General features: G+C 41.1%; 1 protein-coding gene across 3 annotated transcripts in view; it reads left to right on the top strand.

Moving 5' to 3' along the window:
* The window catches only part of ide (insulin-degrading enzyme), a 41,083-nt gene extending 20,756 nt beyond the window's left edge, over positions 1–20,327 (top strand). For 2 of the 3 annotated variants that reach the window (XM_061789286.1, XM_061789287.1), the window contains 10 exons: positions 3,858–3,968; positions 4,071–4,191; positions 6,240–6,331; positions 10,090–10,201; positions 11,970–12,137; positions 14,887–15,159; positions 15,925–15,986; positions 18,479–18,551; positions 18,632–18,699; positions 19,576–20,327. In XM_061789286.1, the coding sequence (XP_061645270.1) occupies positions 3,858–3,968; positions 4,071–4,191; positions 6,240–6,331; positions 10,090–10,201; positions 11,970–12,137; positions 14,887–15,159; positions 15,925–15,986; positions 18,479–18,551; positions 18,632–18,699; positions 19,576–19,671 (1,176 nt within the window). In that variant the 3' untranslated portion in view covers positions 19,672–20,327. Of the gene's footprint in view, positions 1–505; positions 651–3,857; positions 3,969–4,070; positions 4,192–6,239; positions 6,332–10,089; positions 10,202–11,969; positions 12,138–14,886; positions 15,160–15,924; positions 15,987–18,478; positions 18,552–18,631; positions 18,700–19,575 lie in introns of all 3 variants that reach the window. The other variant, XM_061789289.1, reaches the window with a different exon arrangement.
* Positions 20,328–20,478: the final 151 nt, after the last annotated feature.

The raw sequence follows: 20,478 nt of genomic DNA, 5'->3' as shown, positions 1-20,478 counted from the left end.
GTAACATTCAAGCTGCATCCCAAACCTAAACAACCTCCTACACTTCTCCAGACTGGGCTGTAGTGGCTCACCCAGGCCTCAATGACATTGATTGTGAAAAATAAAGTACTTTTTTCTGCCACCTCTACCTATCAAAGTCATATGGTAATAAAAATATAATTTATATGCACAAGCTAGACCTGGCTGGTGTCAGTATAGCTTTTTTTTCTATCCACATCTTCTCGTCCTTCATCAATCTTTGTTCACCTACCCCAAAACACTCATCCCTATACATCCTTTTTTTGTGCCTCACGCAATCAGGCACAGCATCTGTATTGTTGTTCCTGTTCTGTGAAACTAACAAAGTTAGTACGAGGCTTCTCCAAATGTTTATGCGGTACACAAAGCCAGTCATGAGGCAGCATATACATACTCTTCCTGTCATTCTTCACATACATGTAGTGTCTATCATTCCCACCAAATATCTTTTGTTGTTTTTGCTCTTTTTTGTCCCCTCCTTCTGTAGTCGCTACTTATATGCAGATCCACTGCACTGCAATATGACCTACCTGTTGCTCAGGTTACTGAAAGATGATTTAAGAGAGTATACATATGCAGCCCGCCTGGCAGGGCTGGTGTATGGCATAGCCTCAGGGATGAATGCCATCCTAGTAAGTAAGATGTTTGAATCCTGCAGGAAGTGGAGCTAGTTTTTAACTGTCTTTTTTTTTAGGCATTTGAAGTGTGGAAATAAAATTGCTTGCTTGTCGCTGCTCACTTTGATTGTTTGTTGTTTTCAAAGTGGAGAGTTTTGTAGGGAGTTTTTGCTAGTCGTTACATAACAGCATGCATTTTCATTTAAGTGCAGAAAACAACACCGGCCCACTGAGTGTTTGTGTCGTTTCCTGGTTTGTAATACAGTGGAGCCACTGAGGTTGAACATGTGTTCTAGGATATTCCAATAGTGCATACAGGTACAGTGGGTGTGGAAATTATTCAGGCCCCCTTAAAGTTTTCACTCTTTGTTATATTGCAGCCATTTGCTAAAATCATTTAAGTTCATTTTTTTCCTCATTAATATACACACAGCACCTCATATTGACAGAAAAAAAACATAATTGTTGAAATTTTTGCAGATTTATTAAAAAATAAAAACTGAAATTACACAGCCATAAATATTCAGACCCTTTCCTCAGTATTTATTAGAAGCACACTTTTGAGCTATATAGCCGTGAGTCTTTTTGGGAATGATGCAACAAGTTTTTCACACCTGGATTTGGGGATCCTCTGCCATTCCTCCTTGCAGATCCTCTCCAGTTCTGTCAGGTTGGATGGTGAATGTTGGTGGACAGCCATTTTCAGGTCTCTCCAGAGATGCTCAATTGGGTTTAAGTCAGGGCTCTAGCTGGGCCATTAAAGAACTGTCACGGAGTTGGTCTGAAGCCAGTCCTTTATTTTAGCTCCAATAGTGTTTCATTTTTTTAATGTGAACTGTAACGATTGTTAAACAAAATTAACCATCAATGTGATGTAATGTAAAACTTTTGAACAAAATGTTTTTACCCAACTACTACAACCTTCTCCACTATATCGCTAACATTCTGCATTGTTTGGAGTAACCCACTAACCTCTGTTTGCTGGTATTGCTCAATAACAATATCTCATTGAAAAAGATAGTGTTCTCTCCTTGAGGACAAAACTTTGGTGTGGCTGTGAACTGTACCTATTTAGTTTGAGTCAGCATTATCAGTCTGGGCAGCTGGCAATTTGTCATGGTTAATGATTTTAGCAGCGATGACTTCGTGATTTGGGTAGGAATTGGTGTAATTGCTGAATCTTGAAGGATCTAGAAGGGCGTAGAAGACATTGTATTTGAGTGGCTTTTTATATACAAACCCAATTCCAATGAAGTTGGGACATTGTGTTAAAACATAAATAAAAACAGAATACAATGATTTGCAAATCATGTTCAACCTATATTTAATTGAATACACTACAAAGACAAGATATTAAATGTTCAAACTAATAAACATTCTTGTTTTTAGCAAATAATAATTCACTTAGAATTTCATGGCTGCAACACGTTCCAAAAAGCTGGGACAGGGTCATGTTTACCACTGTGTTACATCACCTTCTCTTTTAACAACATTCAATAAATGTTTGGGAACTGAGGACACTAATTATTGAAGCTTTGTATTCTTTCCCACTCTTGCTTGATGTACAGCCTCAACTGTTCAACAGTCCGGGGTCTCCGTTGTCATATTTTACACTTCATAATACGCCTCACATATTTAATGGGAGACAGGTCTGGACTGTATGCAGGCCAGTCTAGTACCCGCACTCTTTTACTACGAAGCCACGCTGTTGTAACACGTGCAGAATGTGGTTTGGCATTGTCTTGCTGAAATAAGCAAGGGCGTCCATGTAAAAGACATTGCTTGGATGGCAGCATATGTTTCTCCAAAACCTGTATGTAGCTTTTCAGCATTAATGGTAAGTTCACAGATGTGTAAGTTACCCATGCCATTGGCACTAACACAGCCCCATACCATCACAGATGCTGGCTTTTGAACTTTGCGTCCATAACAGTCCGGAAGGTTCTTTCCCTCTTTGGCCCGGAGGACACGACGTCCACAATTTCCAAAAACAATTTGAAATGTGGACTCGTCGGACCACAGAACACTTTTCCACTTTGCATCAGTCCATCATAGATGAGGTCGGGCCCAGAGAATCCGGCGGCGTTTCTGGGTGTTGTTCATAAATGGCTTTTGCTTTGAATAGTAGTTTCAAGTTGCACTTACGGATGTAGCGCCAAACTGTATTTACTGACATTGTTTTTCTGAAGTGTTTCTGAGCCCATGTGGTGATATCCCTTACACATTGATGTCGGTTTTTGATGCAGTGCCACCTGAGGGATCGAAGGTCACGGGCATTCAATGTTGGTTTTAGGCCTTGCCGCTTACATGCAGTGATTTCTCCAGATTCTCTGAACCTTTTGATGATGAAATCCCTAAATTCCTTGCAATTGTACGTTGAGGAGCATTGTCCTTAAACTGTTAGACTATTTTCCTACACACTTGTTCACAAAGAGGTGAACCTCGCCCCATCTTTGCTTGTGAATGACTGAGCAATTCAGGGAAGCTCCTTTTATACCCAATCATGGCACCCGCCTGTTCCCAATTAGCCTCTTCAGCTGTGGGATGTTCCAAACAGGTGTTTGAGCCTTACTCAACTTTCTCCGTCTTTTTTGCCACCTGTCCCAGCTTTTTTAGAACGTGTTGCAGCTATAAAATTCTAAGTTAATGATTATTTTCTAAAAACAAGAGTTTATCAGTTTGAAAATTAAATATCATGTATATGTATATATATATGTGTATATATATATATATGTGTGTATATATATGTATATATGTGTATATATATATATGTATATATATATGTGTATATGTATATATATGTGTGTATATATATATATATATATATATATACACACACACACACACGTTTTTTTTCGTCCTTGTTGCATCTTTTTGCAAAATGAGCATTTTGCAAAAAGTTAAACACTTTCTCCCTATACAATACAGCACGACTTTGAAAATGATATATTTGACCAGAACATGATTATGAACAGATACCCAAACACAATCAGATCATGAAAGACAGAATTATTGTCTTGTAAACAGACTTTGTGTTCCGCTGTTTCGAGGTAATTTTGTTCATCCAGTTGCTGGCTGTATCAGCTCTGTCTAGTGTCCAGACCCAATAGTCTCACATACTTTAGGCCAAGAGACAACCATCAAATTGATGAATAAATAAAACTTGCATTTGACCACCGCTGATCATGCTGTTAAACCATCTGCTCTTTGTCACTGCCCCAGCTCTCTGTTAAAGGTTACAATGACAAGCAGGACATCCTGTTGAAGAAGATCATTGAGAAGATGGCCACATTTGAGATTGATGAGAAACGTTTTGACATAATCAAGGAAGCGGTAGTATCTATAGTCTTCATCTTTTTTGCTGTGTTTTAATCTGCCTGCCATTGGAGATTTAACAGTATTTTGCTTTGCGTACATTTTTTTTCTTTTCGGCAGTACATGAGGTCTTTAAATAACTTCAGAGCAGAGCAGCCGCACCAGCACGCCATGTACTACCTCCGTCTGCTAATGACTGAGGTGGCTTGGACCAAAGATGAGCTCAGGGAGGCTCTAGAGGGTGAGATGCTTTTATGTAATAATATTGAGTAATGATATTACACATACATATCTGGGGAAAGTAATAACATCTTCAAAACAATGCTCACACATTTGAATTTTTGGCAAGAGTCCTCCACAATGACTCAAACAAAAGGCATGGTTCTTGTAAAGTATGACAGTACCTTATCCTAGATGGAGAATTCATTCCTCGACCCCGAGTGAATATTTAATATTTTCTGACTGAATGAATTGTACGTGCTCCTTTTAATCTCTTCCTTTTTTCTGTCTTACCCCTCCTTTTTTGTACTCATTTCGAGACAGCTGGGAAGTAGAAATATCTTCCTCTGAGAGCGACTTGAAAGAGTTCCTGTCGTACATGAAAAAAAAAAAAAATAATAAAAAAAAAAAAAAAAAAAGATTGTTAGCTGATAAGCTTGATTTTGTGAAAAGTTTTATTTAGGCAGCATTTTAGTGAAGTCAGGCTGCGTACATTTAACAAGTAGAAACTCAAGTTAGAGCAAAGGTTTCAGTTTTCTGGAATGGAGGAATAGCTGCCCATTTTTTTACTCTGGCCAAATGGAGTTTACTGCTGTAAATATGGCTTACACACATATATTTACAATCTTTAATCACACAGTCACATGCAGGAGCTTACAACAATAAGCAGTGTTATGTGATGGTACTTGAGATGTGTAATATAGTTTATTTCTTCTCATATATTTCATGTGATTGGAATGTAATGAAAAAACCTTGTGATTGGCTGGCGTACACTCCCAGATGTACCATGCCTCTTGCCCAAAGTCAGCTGGGATAGGCTCCAGCTTACCTTGTCCTCAATGATGATAAAAGATGGATGGATGTTTTGTTTGTGGTACATATACATAGGCAGTATCATAAATGGAATGCTCAGAATGTCCAAACTCCAAGCTGACAGGTCGCTCGCTGCAAACTAGAGAAGAATCTCATCTGAGAGAATTCAGTGAGACTTGCAGATATCCAGGCTCAGCAGACAGTTTCAAAGTAGACCTGCTTCAGTTTAATTTTGCGCTAGAGGCATAACTGCTGAATGCAGGTGTTAAGGCCCCTTTATACTCCCGCGGCCGACAACGCCCGCATTGCATCACGTGACCGGCGAATTGGCCCGCGCGACCCCTCTGCACAGCTTGACGCGCGCACGGAAAAAATTGTTGCTGCGTGTAGAATGCCGCGGAGATCATCTCTCGTGATTGGTCTGTTTTAGCCATATGCTGTGATGATGTAATCAGCGTTCCTCCCGGTTCCACACAGCACCTACGCCACCGCCTTCTCGATCGATTTTGCAGCACAATTAAACGCATCATCTGGTCATCTAGGTCCATTTTGTTCTAGCAGACTCTGCTCCACGGTCGCCATTGTTGTTGCTTTGTTCCTTGTTACGGAAAGGAAAGTAAAAACGGCTACCAGAAATGGCCACAAAATGCAGAGCGAAACTTCACCCAGTCGCGTCCGGTTCTTTTATTCTGGTTGAGGTAGAACTTCAATGATTAGGGCGGATGGAAAGTTTAACAATTTATTCGAAAATACAAAGTCAAACAATAAGGTTGGAAAAGGTTCCGCGCTGAGCTCTCCTATACTTGGTTCAGAATAACACCCAGAAGAAGGGAGGGAGAGAGAGAGAAGGAAAACGGGTAAAATGCGTTATGTACACAAACTGAAGAGGGTTTCGGAGGATACTCGAGTACTAAAATATTCGATAGCTGCAGACCTGCATTCCATAGCCCCATTATATTGTTGTATTTTTATTGTTTAATTTGTATTGTTTAATAAAACCCCAGCTTCGTGTCCATATGCAAAAAACCTGCAAAAAATTGCTCCTGACCATTAGAAAGTTGATCCTCAAACGGAGAAATGAGCAAAACTGCTCCTCAAAGGAAAAAAAAAAATGAGCTTTGATTCTAGACGATCCAGAGACTCATCTTCAAACACGAGCTGATCTTTTTTTTTTTTTTTTAACTGTTCATTGACAGCCAAGAGTATCATTTCATTGTGATGTTGCTCTTCGACTGATAGCTGTGATGTGTATTCCAGATGTAACTCTCCCGCGCCTCAAGGCTTTCATCCCTCAGCTGTTGTCACGGTTACATATTGAAGCCCTTCTCCATGGCAACATCACCAAGGAGGTTTGTTTTTGACTAAGAAAAATTGTATTTAGTTTCTGGTGTTTACATTCAAGCAGCAATATTCAGAAAAATATTTTGTTGGCAAAAGTCTTGGAAATCTATGTAATAATAATCCAATAAATTCTCTGGATAAACCGACTTAAGAAGAAAATATTTAATATTAAAACTCATCAAACGTATAAATGATCAAAGGATCACAATTATGGTGCATGTAATTACTGCATCCAAACTGACTTCCTGCTGGCTTTCTCATTTTATTTGTCAGTATTCAGTTTTCATACAGTTCAACACCATCCATATAATAATTCTAAGTCATGGGACAATTGCAAACATGTACCGTAATTTCTTGTGTATAATGCACATCCCCCCCCCACAATATTGTCAGAAGTCAATAGTGCGCATTATACATAGATATAGGGGGAAATTAAACAAAATTTGCATTTTATAAATTCATACTGCCATCTAGAGGTTAGAAAAAAAGTGTACACTTTCATTCTAATAGGCCACTTAGAAGTTATGAGAGAGGTGTACATGTTCATTTTTATATGCCACCGCCAGCTAGAGCTTATGAAAAAGGTGTAGCCTACACTTTCATTCCAATATGACAGGGGTAGTACGTATGACATATTTGTACAGTTGTGCTCATAAGTTTACAGACCCTTTCCAAAAAATTAAAATATCATGGAAAAGTTCATTTTCATAATTCCATTAAAAAAGTTAAACTTTGATAGATTATAGATTCAGGGCCCACAATTTAAACAATTTTAACTATTTGTTTAGTTTTACTTATTTTATTTATTTATTTTCCATCATGGCGGTGCGTGCATATGCAGCGGCTGTTCTCTGTCCCAAACAAACGGTGTATTTGTGTTTTTCATCTTATAAATCATTGTTTTAGTCCGTCTTCGTCATGTCTACATGTTCCAAGACGCAGATACAGTCGCAAGCTTCTGCTCGACATTGGCAGAACTACTTTCACGGAGTTAAAACTCTACTGTCACTGAGGAGCTACGGAACTGCGGGTTGCTCCGGGTACCTACAACAGCTGCTAATCCTAAATTCTTGTCTTCCTCATTTCCCTGATCACACACTGGCTTGAACTGAAATGGCTGAACAGCGTTCATCACTGCCAGGGGCTGCTAAATCTGGAAATATATATATAAATCTGGAAATGATTATCTAAAGTTGTATTTTATTGTTATGTTACTCAAGTCGAAAGAGATTATATATACCAAAAGTCATTGCCATCAGAGTTCACTTGAACAGCAGCGTTCCAGACGGCGCCATTCAGCTCGACCGGCTAGCATGCTACAGAGTGGACAGAACTCGGGAGGCCTGACTCGCGGAGGCGGACTCTGTGTTTACATCAATGACGCCTGGTGCCGGGACACTATCTTGGTCAGTCAACACTGCTCACCGCCATTGGAGTTTATGACTCTGAAGTGCTGGCTGTTTTATTTACAGAGGGAATTCACTGCCATACTGCTTGTAGCAGTCTATATTCCTCTGAGCTCCAGCAATAACAGGAGTGAGGTGCTAAATGATCTCTTCCATCATATCAGTGAACAGCTGACGGCCCACCCAGATGCTTTCCTCATCCTAGCTGTGGACTTTAACAATGCTGACTCCAAGGCTGTGTTTCCTAAACTGTACTGAAACATTGACTTTCCAACATGGGGAAATAACACTCTGGAATATGTTTTTACTCCCCTGAGAGGGGGGCTTCCCCACCCCCACCTCGTCTCCCGACCAATTAGGAAACAGGTACGTGTGTGGCCAGAAGGGTCCCTTGAGGCACTTGGAGACTTTTTGCCATCACTGACTGGACCATGTTCAAACAGGCTGCCACCTACAACTCAATCACAGACCTTCAGGAGTACGCAGAGACTGTTACTGCAAGTGCGTGGATGATAGTCTATGGGAGGGGCCATAGGGGTCGGGTGCAGTGCGAGCTGGGCGGTGGCCGAAGGCGGGGACCTTGGCGATCCGATCTCCGGCTACAGAAGCTAGCTCTAGGGACGTGGAATGCCACCGTTCTGCCAGAGAAGGAGCACGAGCTGGTGTGTGTGGTCGAGAAGTTCCGACTAGATATAGTCGGACTCGCCTCTACGTACAGTTTGGGCTCTGGTACCAGTCCTCTCAAGAGGGGTCAAACTCTCTTCTACTCTAGAGTTGCCCACGGTGGGAGGCGTCGAGCAGGTGTGGGTATACTTATTGCTCCCCGTCTCGGCGATGCCGGTCCGACGTGGCAGGCCCAAACGTATTGTGAGGGTCTGCTGGGAACGTCTAGCAGAATCCCCTGTCAGAATGAGTTTCAACTCCCACTTCCGACAGAACTTTGCTCATGTTCTGGGGGGGGTGGGGGACATTGAGTCCGAGTGGACCATGTTCCGCGCCTCCATTGCTGAGGCGGCCGACCGGAGCTGTGGCCGTAAGGTGGTTGGTGCCTGTCATGGCGGCGATCCCTGAACCCGTTGGTGGACACAAACGATGAGGGATGCCGTCAAACTGAAGAAGGAGTCCTCCCGGGCCTTTTTGGCTTGTGGGACTCTTGAGGCAGCTGATGGATACCGGCTGGCCAAGCGGAATGCAGCTTTGATGGTCACTGTAGCAAACACTCGGGCATGGGAGGAGTTCGGTGAGGCCATGGAGAGAGACTTCACGACCGAAAGAACAAGATCCCGGATACAAGCAGCCAAAATGAGTTTCCTTCCCAGGGTGTCCGGGCTCTCCCTTAGAGAGAGGGTGAGAAGCTCTGTCATCCGGGAGGATCTCAGAGTTGAGCCGCTGCTCCTCCACATCGAGAGGAGCCAGTTGAGGTGAGGTGTTTCGGGCACGTCCCACCGGGAGGAGACCCCGGGGACGACCCAGGACACGCTGGAGAGACTACATCCTTCGGCTGGCCTGGGAACGCATCGGGATCCCCCCGGAAGAGCTGGATGAAGTGGCTGGGGAGAGGGAAGTCTGGGCGTCCCTGCTAAAGCTACTGCCCCCGCGACCCGACCTCGGATAAGCGGTCGAAAATGTATGGATGGATGGAATAAAGTTTACCTGTTTGAACATTACACATATTGTCTTTGTAGTGTATTCAATTAAATATAGGTTGAACATGATTTGCAAATCATTGTCTTCTGTTTTTATTTATGTTTAACACAGCGTCCCAACTTCATTGGAATTGGGGTTGTACATAGGTGTGAATTATACACGAGAAATTACTACTATTTTTGGCCAGGGCTGAAATGTGAAGGGAGAATAGCAGATGGCCAAGATAACAACCTTAGGTGCCCTGAATATAAATGCAAATTATTTAGTTTATTTAAACCAAATTAAAGCAAGGAAATAGTCTGCACTGAGACCATTTAGACTGGCACTCAGTGTGAAGTCAGAGCCAATGTGTTCAGTGTTTAAAACTTTCCTCACACTTCCAGTCTTTTCAAATAGAACCAAGTGTTAGTACATAGAGTAGGGCACAACCAGATGAATATGTACCAGTTCTCACTTTTTAAATTATTTTTTTAACCAAACTACCTTCCTCCTGTATATGTACCACTGGAGGTCAAACCACAAAAATGCCTTTTGTGAGGACCCAACAAATTGTTTTTAAATTTTCATTAAATACATTTAAAAACATAAAACAGGTGCCAATTTCAGGAACAACATACAACACAAAATGTTTGTTTTTCTGGTTGATAAAACTTCCTGTCAAACGTTTATAGGCTAAAATATCTTCTTCTTGCCCTCTTTCCGTCACGTTTTAGTCTGCCCTTGGCATGATGCAAATGGTGGAGGACACTCTCATTGAGCACGCTCGCACGAAGCCTCTCCTACCAAGCCAACTGATCCGCTACAGAGAGGTGCAGGTTCCAGACGGTAGGTCTCGTACTCCACACGCCAGTAAAGCACTCATAATCAACACCCAGCAAGGCCAGCCAGTCTCCACAGCAACCACACAGAAGGGCCCTCACCCTTCCCTCATGCTCACGTCATCGCTGACGCATCCTTAACACTGGAAAAGGCTTCAATTAAATTTTAGCATTTCTAAATTCCACCCAAGGAGACTCGTGGTCACCGAGTGTGAATTGACGTCATTCAGGCAAAACAAGTACACACGTCCCCTTGACACACACACTTAAAGCAAATCACCTGTGCTGCCGCCCTGATTATGTTAAGCACATCGAATGGTTTGCACAGGAAAACCAGGGTTGTGCAGGGCCAGCAGGAGACATCCTGCGTCGCACCGAAGGATGGAGAGAGGTTTCCGGGCTTGGTTCCAGGAGTACAGCATGTAAACACAAAGATGCTTTGCCAAGTCACAGCCTGGCAATGTAGAGAAAAAAAAAAAAAAAAAAAAAAAGTAAGAGTTGATGCAGACGCTCACATGTAGCCCCTTCGCAAACCTGTAAAAATACAGATTACTGCTTTTCTATCAGCTGGTTTATAAAATTTTTGACAGTCATGCATTATATAATTTTCTTTATACATACAGTACATCGCAAACCACTCTATCACTAGTTCAGCACTTACTGCAGAGAGTTTAGAAGGGAATGAGGATACTGATGTGTCCTGAGTGTGAAGCGAAGAGGTGGTGGTTTGTGATTTTGATGAGGACAGTTTTTAGTGCTCTTGTGGGGTCTGAAGCCAGATTGAGAGGGTTTTAAGATTTTATGATAGTGGTTCCTTGATCTCAGTACATATGCTAAAAATCTGGCAAAAAATATAATTACGTAAAGGTTTTCATTAAACTAATTTGATTCCTCCGAACATCTATATAACATTCTTTCACTGCAGTAGATTTTGGATCAAAGATGTTAAGGTGTGTGATGCCTCTTAAGTGCATGAGGGAAACTCTATTCCATGGCAGCCAGCTTGATCACAGTCCCCCTCACAAACAGAAGTTGAGCTCAAAAGGAGCCAGGTTACCCAGCATTTCACCACACTTCACTCTAAAGAAAATATTGATGTCAGATAAAAAGCTTTAAGAGTCCACTTTGGAACCATCAGCAGAAAAGCAAGTCTTGAGTTAAGCACGCCTTGTCGTGACTGTCCCCCATCTGAAACTTTAGATCCTATTGGGCCTGCATCCAGCAGCATGCTGTGTATGTGAACCTGAAACGGGGTATTGTTGCTTTGCAGTAAAAAAGCTCTGCAAGAGAGAATACAAATAAAACCAAGCATGAAAGCTGTGGACCCTGGCATCGAAGCGTAGTGGAGATGAAGCCTTCAAGCAAACACGAACAGAACAATTTGAATCATGTCATGGCATGATGTGATTAACATTAAAAATGGACTCATTCAGCAAGGTCCAGAAGTATTTGTACAGTGACAGTTTATATGATGTTGCCTTTATACACCACAATTGATTTCAAATAAAACAGTCAATGTGTGTATGAATTGTAGATGTTGAGCTTTATTAAAGAGAATTCACAAAACTATTGTATTTACTGTTTGGAAATTACAGCCAACTGTATTGATAATACTTATTTAATATTGTATATAATATACAATTCTTATACGGTCAATTCTAATCTGTACTGAGTAATAAAACAATCAGATTGTCAGCACTAGTTCAAAAGAAAATTGCTTCTTTTTTGATAGTGTCACTGGTGCAAAAAAGTGAATGTTCTTGTGTTTCTGGCAGGTGGATGGTATGTTTATCAGCAGAGGAATGAGGTACATAACAACTGTGGCATCGAGATCTACTACCAGACCGACATGCAGACCACCAACGAGAACATGCTGCTGGAGCTCTTCTGTCAAATCATCTCCGAGCCGTGCTTCAACACGCTGAGAACTAAAGAGCAGCTCGGTGAGATACGACATAGGTTGCTTGAATGGCTTCTTCACGTTTGAATATGTATATAAATAAATATTTTTTTTCAGGGGCTAAGAAATATTTGCGTTAGGTCAGACGATAGATTTGTTAGCAATATATCATTAGTGGTGGCACTAAAAATAAACATACACACTATCGGGGATCTCGTTTGATATTCGTCCCGTGTCTGAGATGCACAAAAATTAGCAGGGACTCATGAAGCATATTCCATCTGCATCTGTTGAGGTGTGGTTTAAGAACCGCCCTATGTACAGTATTTTTGTGTGTGTTGGTGAAGAGCTTCGACACAGCGAATCAAAAGTACAAATCCTGTCTTGGTGCTAATAATCAGAGGCAGAGTAGGGCGAGTTATCATTCCAGTAATAGTTTATTGCCACGTCAAAACCGATTTAATAGTACATTTTCAGTTATTTCAATGAAAATGCGATGACTTAATCTTTCTAGATTTATTTCCGAAGTGACAATAAACAGACCTGTCACATGAATTTACATCCAGTAGTGCTGCAATTAGTAATCGAGTATTCTACTGGCAATTCTATCGGAATAATCAAGTATAACGATAAAATATTTTTGCTTGGTTAAAGATTCCTAATGAAAGCCCAATTGGTTTCCTCTTTTAGATAATCAACAGTATTTTTCTTAAATTCACGTTGTGCACATAGCAGCAAACTGCATTTTCTTGTCTACAAACATTTCTAGTGAGACAATTTCAAACACAAATATAAATAAGCATTTCTTGTATCAAAAACATAAGGCAATTTAAAAAAGGGGAACACAAGTTTGTCATCTTGTTTTAAAGGCACAATTCTGTCCAACTGTGATATCTCAAATGTTACATCAAAAAGAAGCAAAGATTAAAAGGACACGAAGAAGAAAGTAGTTTCATGTCAAATAGATGCTAGATGTGTGCTGACCGATCGGTAAATAGTGAATTTAAAAACAATAAAAAATTCAAGACTGATTCTGGAGAACACTAAGGAAAACAAGCATACCTGACGTCAAGCTCCGTGATTCCCACCATGCAATGTGATTTTTTTTTTGTCCTTATTGTTATGTTAATTATCATTTTCCTTTCTGTGTATGTTAGCAGTGGTTCTTGGAATATATACTTTAACTGTCACATTTATTGCTGATTTATGTTGTATTGCTTTTTTCTCTCTCATGAAACCATTACTGTAGGTAGTGTGTTTGACACTCTGACCTATTAAATAATCAGTAAAATTAGCAGTATTATGTTGTCACTTTTCACATTTTCCTGTAATATAACAATAAGTGATACATATAGCATAGAGGCGGCACGGTGGCCGACTGGTTAGAGCGTCAGCCTCACAGTTCTGAGGACCCGGATTCAATCCCCGGCCCCGCCTATGTGGAGTTTGCATGTTCTCCCCGTGCCTGCGTGGGTTTTCTCCGGGCAGTCCGGTTTCCTCCCACATCCCAAAAAACATGCATGAATTGGAGACTCTAAATTGCCCGTAGGCATGACTGTGAGTGCGAATGGTTGTTTGTTCCAATGTGCCCTGCGATTGGCTGGCAACCAGTTCAGGGTGTACCCCGCCTCCTGCCCAATGACATCTGGGATAGGCTCCAGCACGCCCTAGTGAGGAGAAGCGGCTCAGAAAATGGATGGATGGATGGATGGATATAGCATAGAAAGAGAAGCTGAGAATTTTGGTTTCTCAGTGCCAAGTCTTTTTAAGTCGATGGTTTCAAGTCATAAGTGATTGCTGTTCAAGTCCAAGTCGAGTTGCAAGTCTTGTAACATATTGTTAAGTTGTCTCTAAAGTCATCAAATTCATGACTCGAGTCCAAGTCATGTGACCCCAGTCCACATCTCTAATATATACCATATTGCCAAAAGTATTCGCTCACCTTCCTTGACACAGATGTGAAGAGTGACATCCTATTCTTAATCCATAGGTTTAATATGACATCATCCCCCCTCTATAGTTAAAACATCATACATTCTTCTGGGACGGTTTTCCACAAGGGTTAGGAGTGTGTTGGGAACCGCATTAACTGATTTCACAAGGAACTCTTGTGGGATGGAAGTACATAACTTCTCGTATTCGCCCTTCAAGTTCTTCCAAAGTCGTTGGTTTGGTAGAATAGACTTGCTCCTTTAATCATGGAACATACACAAAGAAATTGAGAAAAATATTACAACATATGAATAAATTCTAAGTATTTTACTTTAATAGGGAGTTACTTTTCAATCACCCTGTATATATATATATATATATATATATATATGTATATATATATATATATATATATGTATATATATATATATATATATATATGTGTATATATATATATATATATATATATATATATATAATAAAATCTGCAAATAGTTGCATCTGCGGGTGCCTAAATATAAAATCTGTTAGTTATTTTGTTTTTCAATCGTTTTATATTTATGGCCAAGAAGTGTTTTTCATTCAAATATTTACTGTAATTATGACTTTACTACTGTGTTTGCATAGGTAAATGGTAGACTACGGTGTGTTCCGCCTTGTGTACAAATTCAGGTTGCGTCGCCTCCATAGAAATGGAACAAAAGTAAAACCCTCTGTTTTTCTGATCCAAGACCTCGCCATCCCACTACCAGGTGGGAAAATAGAAGCCAGATCAGGGTCTACTGTTCAAAAACATCTTGTTTGATGGTAACCTTGCTTTAATCTGAGGTCTAACCCAGTTTCTGCTTTGCATCCCAAAGGCTACATCGTGTTCAGCGGTCCAAGGCGGGCCAACGGGGTCCAAGGCCTTCGCTTCATCATCCAATCAGAAAAGGCACCGCACTACCTGGAGAGCCGCATCGAGGCGTTCCTTTGCACCATGGAGAGAACAGTGGAGGAGATGAGCGATGAAGCTTTCCAGAAGCACATCCAAGCCCTGGCCATTCGCCGCCTGGACAAACCCAAAAAACTGTCCGCGGAGTGTGCCAAGTACTGGGGAGAGATCATCTCCCAACAGTATAATTTTGATCGAGGTGAGCTGCTGCAAATGGTCATCATCACCTTACTGCTACATCTAAATCCTATATGAGTCACATATATTTAAAACCGCGTTTGATCTCTCACATTGTTGCTCATGTTAAGTATCAGGTGGAGTACATTTCTGGGCCGTTTCAATAGGGGGGAGAGAAATGTAATGGATTTAAAAGCCTGCGGCTCAAACACACGTTTTTCACCTGCAGCCCTCTAGCTACGCTAGCGTGGCTTGTTGTGGCTCCTGATTCACTGCTAATCTGTCTAAACCCCAAAATGTTGACAAGCCACCAATGGAGTGATGGTGATAATTGGCTCATACCAGCAGCTGTAGGAGGGAGCACAAGTGTAAAGTAGACAAAACATGAGACATTTTGGGAATGATGTCATTGTTGGATGCCCATCAGAGGCAGAGAGCTGTGATTGAATTTCTTGCTTAGGAAGGAGAACCACCACTAAGCAGTTTCAAAAGGTTGCAAAATGTGAATGGGTAAGCTGTAATGGCGTACAGGTCAGTCAATGAGTGTTTGTCCAGGATTAAAGGTGAAGAACAAGAGCCCAGCACTATTACCAGGATTACCCGCTAAAAAACGTCTGTCACTCCTTTGCCTCTCACAGAGTTCACTCATAGCAGGCTCTTTCTGGACACCCCCTTTTTGACTGTGCTATAGCTATTGCCTATTGTAAATTTAGACCCAATATAAGACAAAATGATTGCAGGACCACCAACATTGTGTTTGAATGATGCCCTTGTCCTTGTGTCACAGATAATGTTGAGGTGGCCCACCTGAAGACGTTAACTAAAGACGACATTATGCAATTCTACCGTGTAAGTAGATCAACTTTTTTTTTGTTTTTAATTTGTCCTGCAGCTGCTGTAGTTTGGCAGATCTGTATGCCTGTGCATGCCAGAGCAGTAATGCTATGCATCCTGTGAGTCCGTTACACTTCCTCTGTTATCGTTTGCATTCAGATGGCTATTTATTGCAAATGCAGACGGGACAGATTGAGGTTTGAGAGGGGACAGACAGAGAAAAGGGAGAACAGAATAAAGAACAACAAAACTAACAGCATAACAACAGTATATAACAACAATAACATTACATAGAAGTAGGGCTGCAACTAACGATCATTCTAATAATTGATTGTGTCAATTATTTTTTTGATTAATCGGATGAAAATCGTTTTAATTTCCATTCCTTTATTTAAAATCAGGGCATTATTTCCAATTGACTGCAGAAAATGCAACAACATAAATTATGATTGAGTTACTGGTTTGGTCCGTAACATGGAGGACCAAGAGTGCCAAAATTCAATAAATACATCATTTATTAAATAGATGTGTCATGAAATATTTGTCTGTCTTTGATTTATTTAAATTTTTATTATTTTTATTATTTTTTGTTTTCCAAAGTAAAAGCAGATGTTTGCAAATGTCTTATTTTGATTAAACACAAATATGATCCGTCTGGTTTCATGTAGGACTACTGAAATCTGAATATTTCCTGTTGAGAGGCTGAAATTCTGAGAATTTTAAATAAATAAATACAAAATTCTGAACGATTATTCGATTATTAAAATAGTTGATTGATTAGTTGTTGCACTTCTACATGGGTGTTAGTTTTTCAATGTGTATTTGGAAGGTAGTGCTATACCGTATGAGGAAAGGAATAGGACCGGACCGGTTTCTCTTGTCCAAGGAGAGTGTCTGGACTTCTTTGCTGCATTTCCTGTAGTTGAATAAACCACTAGACATGAATACGAAGGCAAACATTTTCAAATCTTCTGATTTTGACACTTAAACTTGCTTTTAGGCTTGCATAAACAAGGAAAAATAATTGATTTAACTATTTGCATTCCAGGGCGGAACGGTGGACGACAGGTTAGCACATCTGCCTCACAGTTCTGAGGAACCGGGTTCAAATCCGGCCTCGCCTGTGTGGAGTTTGCATGTTCTCCCCGTGCCTGCGTGGCTTTTCTCCAGGTACTCCAGTTTCCTCCCACATCCCAAAAATATGCACGGTAGGTTAATTGGCGACTCTAAATTGCCCATAGGTATGAATGTGAGTGGTAATGGTTGTTTGTTTATACAGTGGGGCAAAAAAGTATTTAGTCTTCCACCATTTGTGTAAGTTCTCCCACTTAAAAAGATAAGAGAGGCCTGTAATTTTCATCATAGGTATACCTCACCTATGAGAGACAAAATGAGAAAAAATAATCCAGAAAATCACATCGTCTGGTTTTTAAAGAATTTATTAGCAAACTATGGTGGAAAATACCGGTAAGTATTTGGTCACCTACAAACAAGCAAGATTTCTGGCTCTCACAGACCTGTAACTTCTTTAAGAGGCTCCTCTGTCCTCCACGCGTTACCTGTATTAATGGCACCAGTTTGAACTCGTTATCAGTATAAAAGACACCTGCCTACAACCTCAAACAGTCACACTCCAAACTCCGTCTGGCCAACACTAAAGAACTGTCAAAGGACACCAGGAACAAAATTGTAGACCTGGACCAGGCTGGGAAGACTGAATCTACAATAGGTAAGTAGCTTTGTGTGACGAAATCAACTGTGGGAGCAATTATGAGAAAATGGAAGACATACAAGACCACTGATAATCTCCCTCAATCTGGGGCTCCATGCAAGATCTCACCCCGTAGGGTCGAAATGATGACAAGAATGGTGAGCAAAAATCCCAGAACCGCACGGGGGGGACCTAGTGAATGACCTGCTGTGAACAAAGTAACAAATCAGTAACACACTACGCCGCCAGGGACTCAAATCCTGCAGTGCCACACGTGCCCCCCTGCTTAAGCCAGTACATGTCCAGGCCCATCAGAAGTCTGCTCGAGAGCATTTGGATGATCCAGAAGAGGATTGGGATATTGTCATATGGTCAGGTGAAACCAAAATACAACTTGTCGTGTTTGGAGGAGAAAGAATGCTGAGTTGCATCCAAAGAACATCATACCTACTATGAAGCTTGGGGGTGGAAACATCATGCTTTGGTGTTGTTTTTCTGCAAAGGGACCAGGGCAATTTAGAGTCTTCAATTAACCAACACGCATGTTTTTGGGATGTGGAAGGAAACCGGAGTGCTTGGAGAAAACCAACACAGGCATGGGGAGAACATGTAAACTCCACACAGGTGAGGCTGGATTTGAACCCGGAGGCACATGTGCAAAGTAGTCGTCCGCCTTGCTTTTGTAATAATTTTTTGAAATTGTAAAGGGACCTTTTATGACACCCTTTATGTCCGCTTTTCACAAAATAACAGTTTTATTGTCATCTTCACCTTTTGTGTCCCTCCTCCCCAACAGGAGCGCCTGACCCTGGACGCCCCCAAAAGACACAAGATGTCAGTGCACGTGCTATCCAGAGAGATGGACACCTGTAAGTATTTGCAGTCACGTGATCAATGTGAAGGACACCACCCAGGCTGGTCTGGGCTCACCTCACTGTGTGTTTCCTAGGTCCCCTCGTTGGAGAATTTCCTGCTCAGAATGATGTCAACTTGACTCCTGCACCCTCTCTGCCCCAGGTAACCCCCCAGCAACACTATTTATTTACACCATTACATAGAATGAAGTCTCACGTTGACATCTTCAAAGTGTTCTGGTGAAGTACTCACACCAGCCATGACATTAGGTTCACAATCTAATGAGATCCATTATGAGAGCTCTGTCAAAAAATGTTTTTACATACAATGGTAATAAATGAGCACGGGGTTTGTTATTGTGGTTTTCCTTGGCTGTCGTGTAAAACGGTTTGCCTGCAACCTAATGACATTCATAAACTTTTGTTGTTTGACTCTTTAATCCTTGTAGGGCAACGGTCCCCTACCTTTTCTGTGTCACGGACAAGTTTTACGTAAAGACAGTTTGATGGACCGGCATAGAAACAAATGATTAACTATACAAGTCACCATTATGCCGATGTAGTTGTAATTAGTGCGACCCTTGCCCTTTTTCGCTTCATCAAGCTGATGTCATCTTGGGGTAATCTTTTTCACGGTGCCAAATAAGTTTTTGATGGCTTCTTTGCCTCATTGCTAGCCTGTTGTGACATATTACACAGAGAATTCGTCCTTGCAAGAGTAGTACTAGTAATATACCCCTAATATTCCTAACGTTTTTTTTAAAATTAGTGTGTCTGTACTGATGTCTTAAATATTTTGGTATGCCCAATATAAAAAAACCTACACACACGGGTCCAATGAACCAAGTTGACTGATGACCCAAATTGATCAGATTGTAAATTAACTACCTTCATCTATTTACATAACCACCTGAGTTGATAATGGGAGCTTTTGCTTGGATGTTAAGCTTGATTGAACAGATGTCTGTTACCATGACAACAGCACCGCTTCGCTGGACAGAGGGTCTATAAAAGTTGAACTGTTGTTTTGTTTCTGCAGCCGTCGCTGGTCCGGGACATGACCGAGTTCAAGAGGAGTCTGCCTCTCTTCCCTCTGGTCAGGCCTCACATCAACTTCATGGCAGCCAAACTGTGAGTGGGCGAGCCTGACCGCGTCCACACGAAGGATCCACGCATGCTGTCACGGAACATCGGGAAGACGAGGATCTGACTGAGCCTGCGTGAGTGTGTGTGTGTGTGTGTGTGTGTGTGTGTGTGTCTTTGGTCGAGTACATATGAACGTGTGCACATGCAGGCTGGATCCACTACAAGGAGAAGCTCGGGAACAAATGCGTGTAATAGAGATACACAGATCACTGTAGCTGTGATTAACGGTAGAACCTCATGTTCAAGTTGAACAGGAGATGCAACACTTAAAAATGATGTCACAGTCCTGTATAAGCATTTGTAGAGGACAACCACCTGACAAAGACCTTTTTACTCATTCTCATGTCCCTTATCTGCCTCGGCGAGATGGTTTTAATCCTCGCACGGTTTTCTTTTTAACCTGGTAAAATGTTGGGACCCTTTTGAGGTATTTTTAATCAGCTTACCTTGAAGAACCTCACCCATAGAAAATGTATTTATTTTTAATTTCAACTTTAAATACTACAAAAAAGACATCTCAGGGGGACTGACATGCAGATCGTTTTTTTTTTTTTTAAACCTTCAGTTCTAGATTCAAATAAAGTTTTATCAGACTGTCATTTACATTATTTTGTTCATTTTAATAAATGTGAGATCAAATTCTGATTTAGGTTTGTTGTGTAAAGAATTGTGTTGTGGATTGTTACGTCAGCACCACTGAGCTGTGGAAAATCTTCCCCCGACGATCATTTCCAGGTGGAGAACCCTCTTCAATCAATTGCAATGAACGAGAACTCAGCCATGAGTCCAACAAGTG

Source organism: Phyllopteryx taeniolatus, chromosome 11 (genome assembly GCF_024500385.1).
Source record: "Phyllopteryx taeniolatus isolate TA_2022b chromosome 11, UOR_Ptae_1.2, whole genome shotgun sequence".
Lineage (NCBI taxonomy): Eukaryota > Metazoa > Chordata > Actinopteri > Syngnathiformes > Syngnathidae > Phyllopteryx > Phyllopteryx taeniolatus.
The sequence above is the reverse complement of the archived record's forward strand: the minus strand, read 5'-3'. Positions and strand labels throughout refer to the sequence as shown.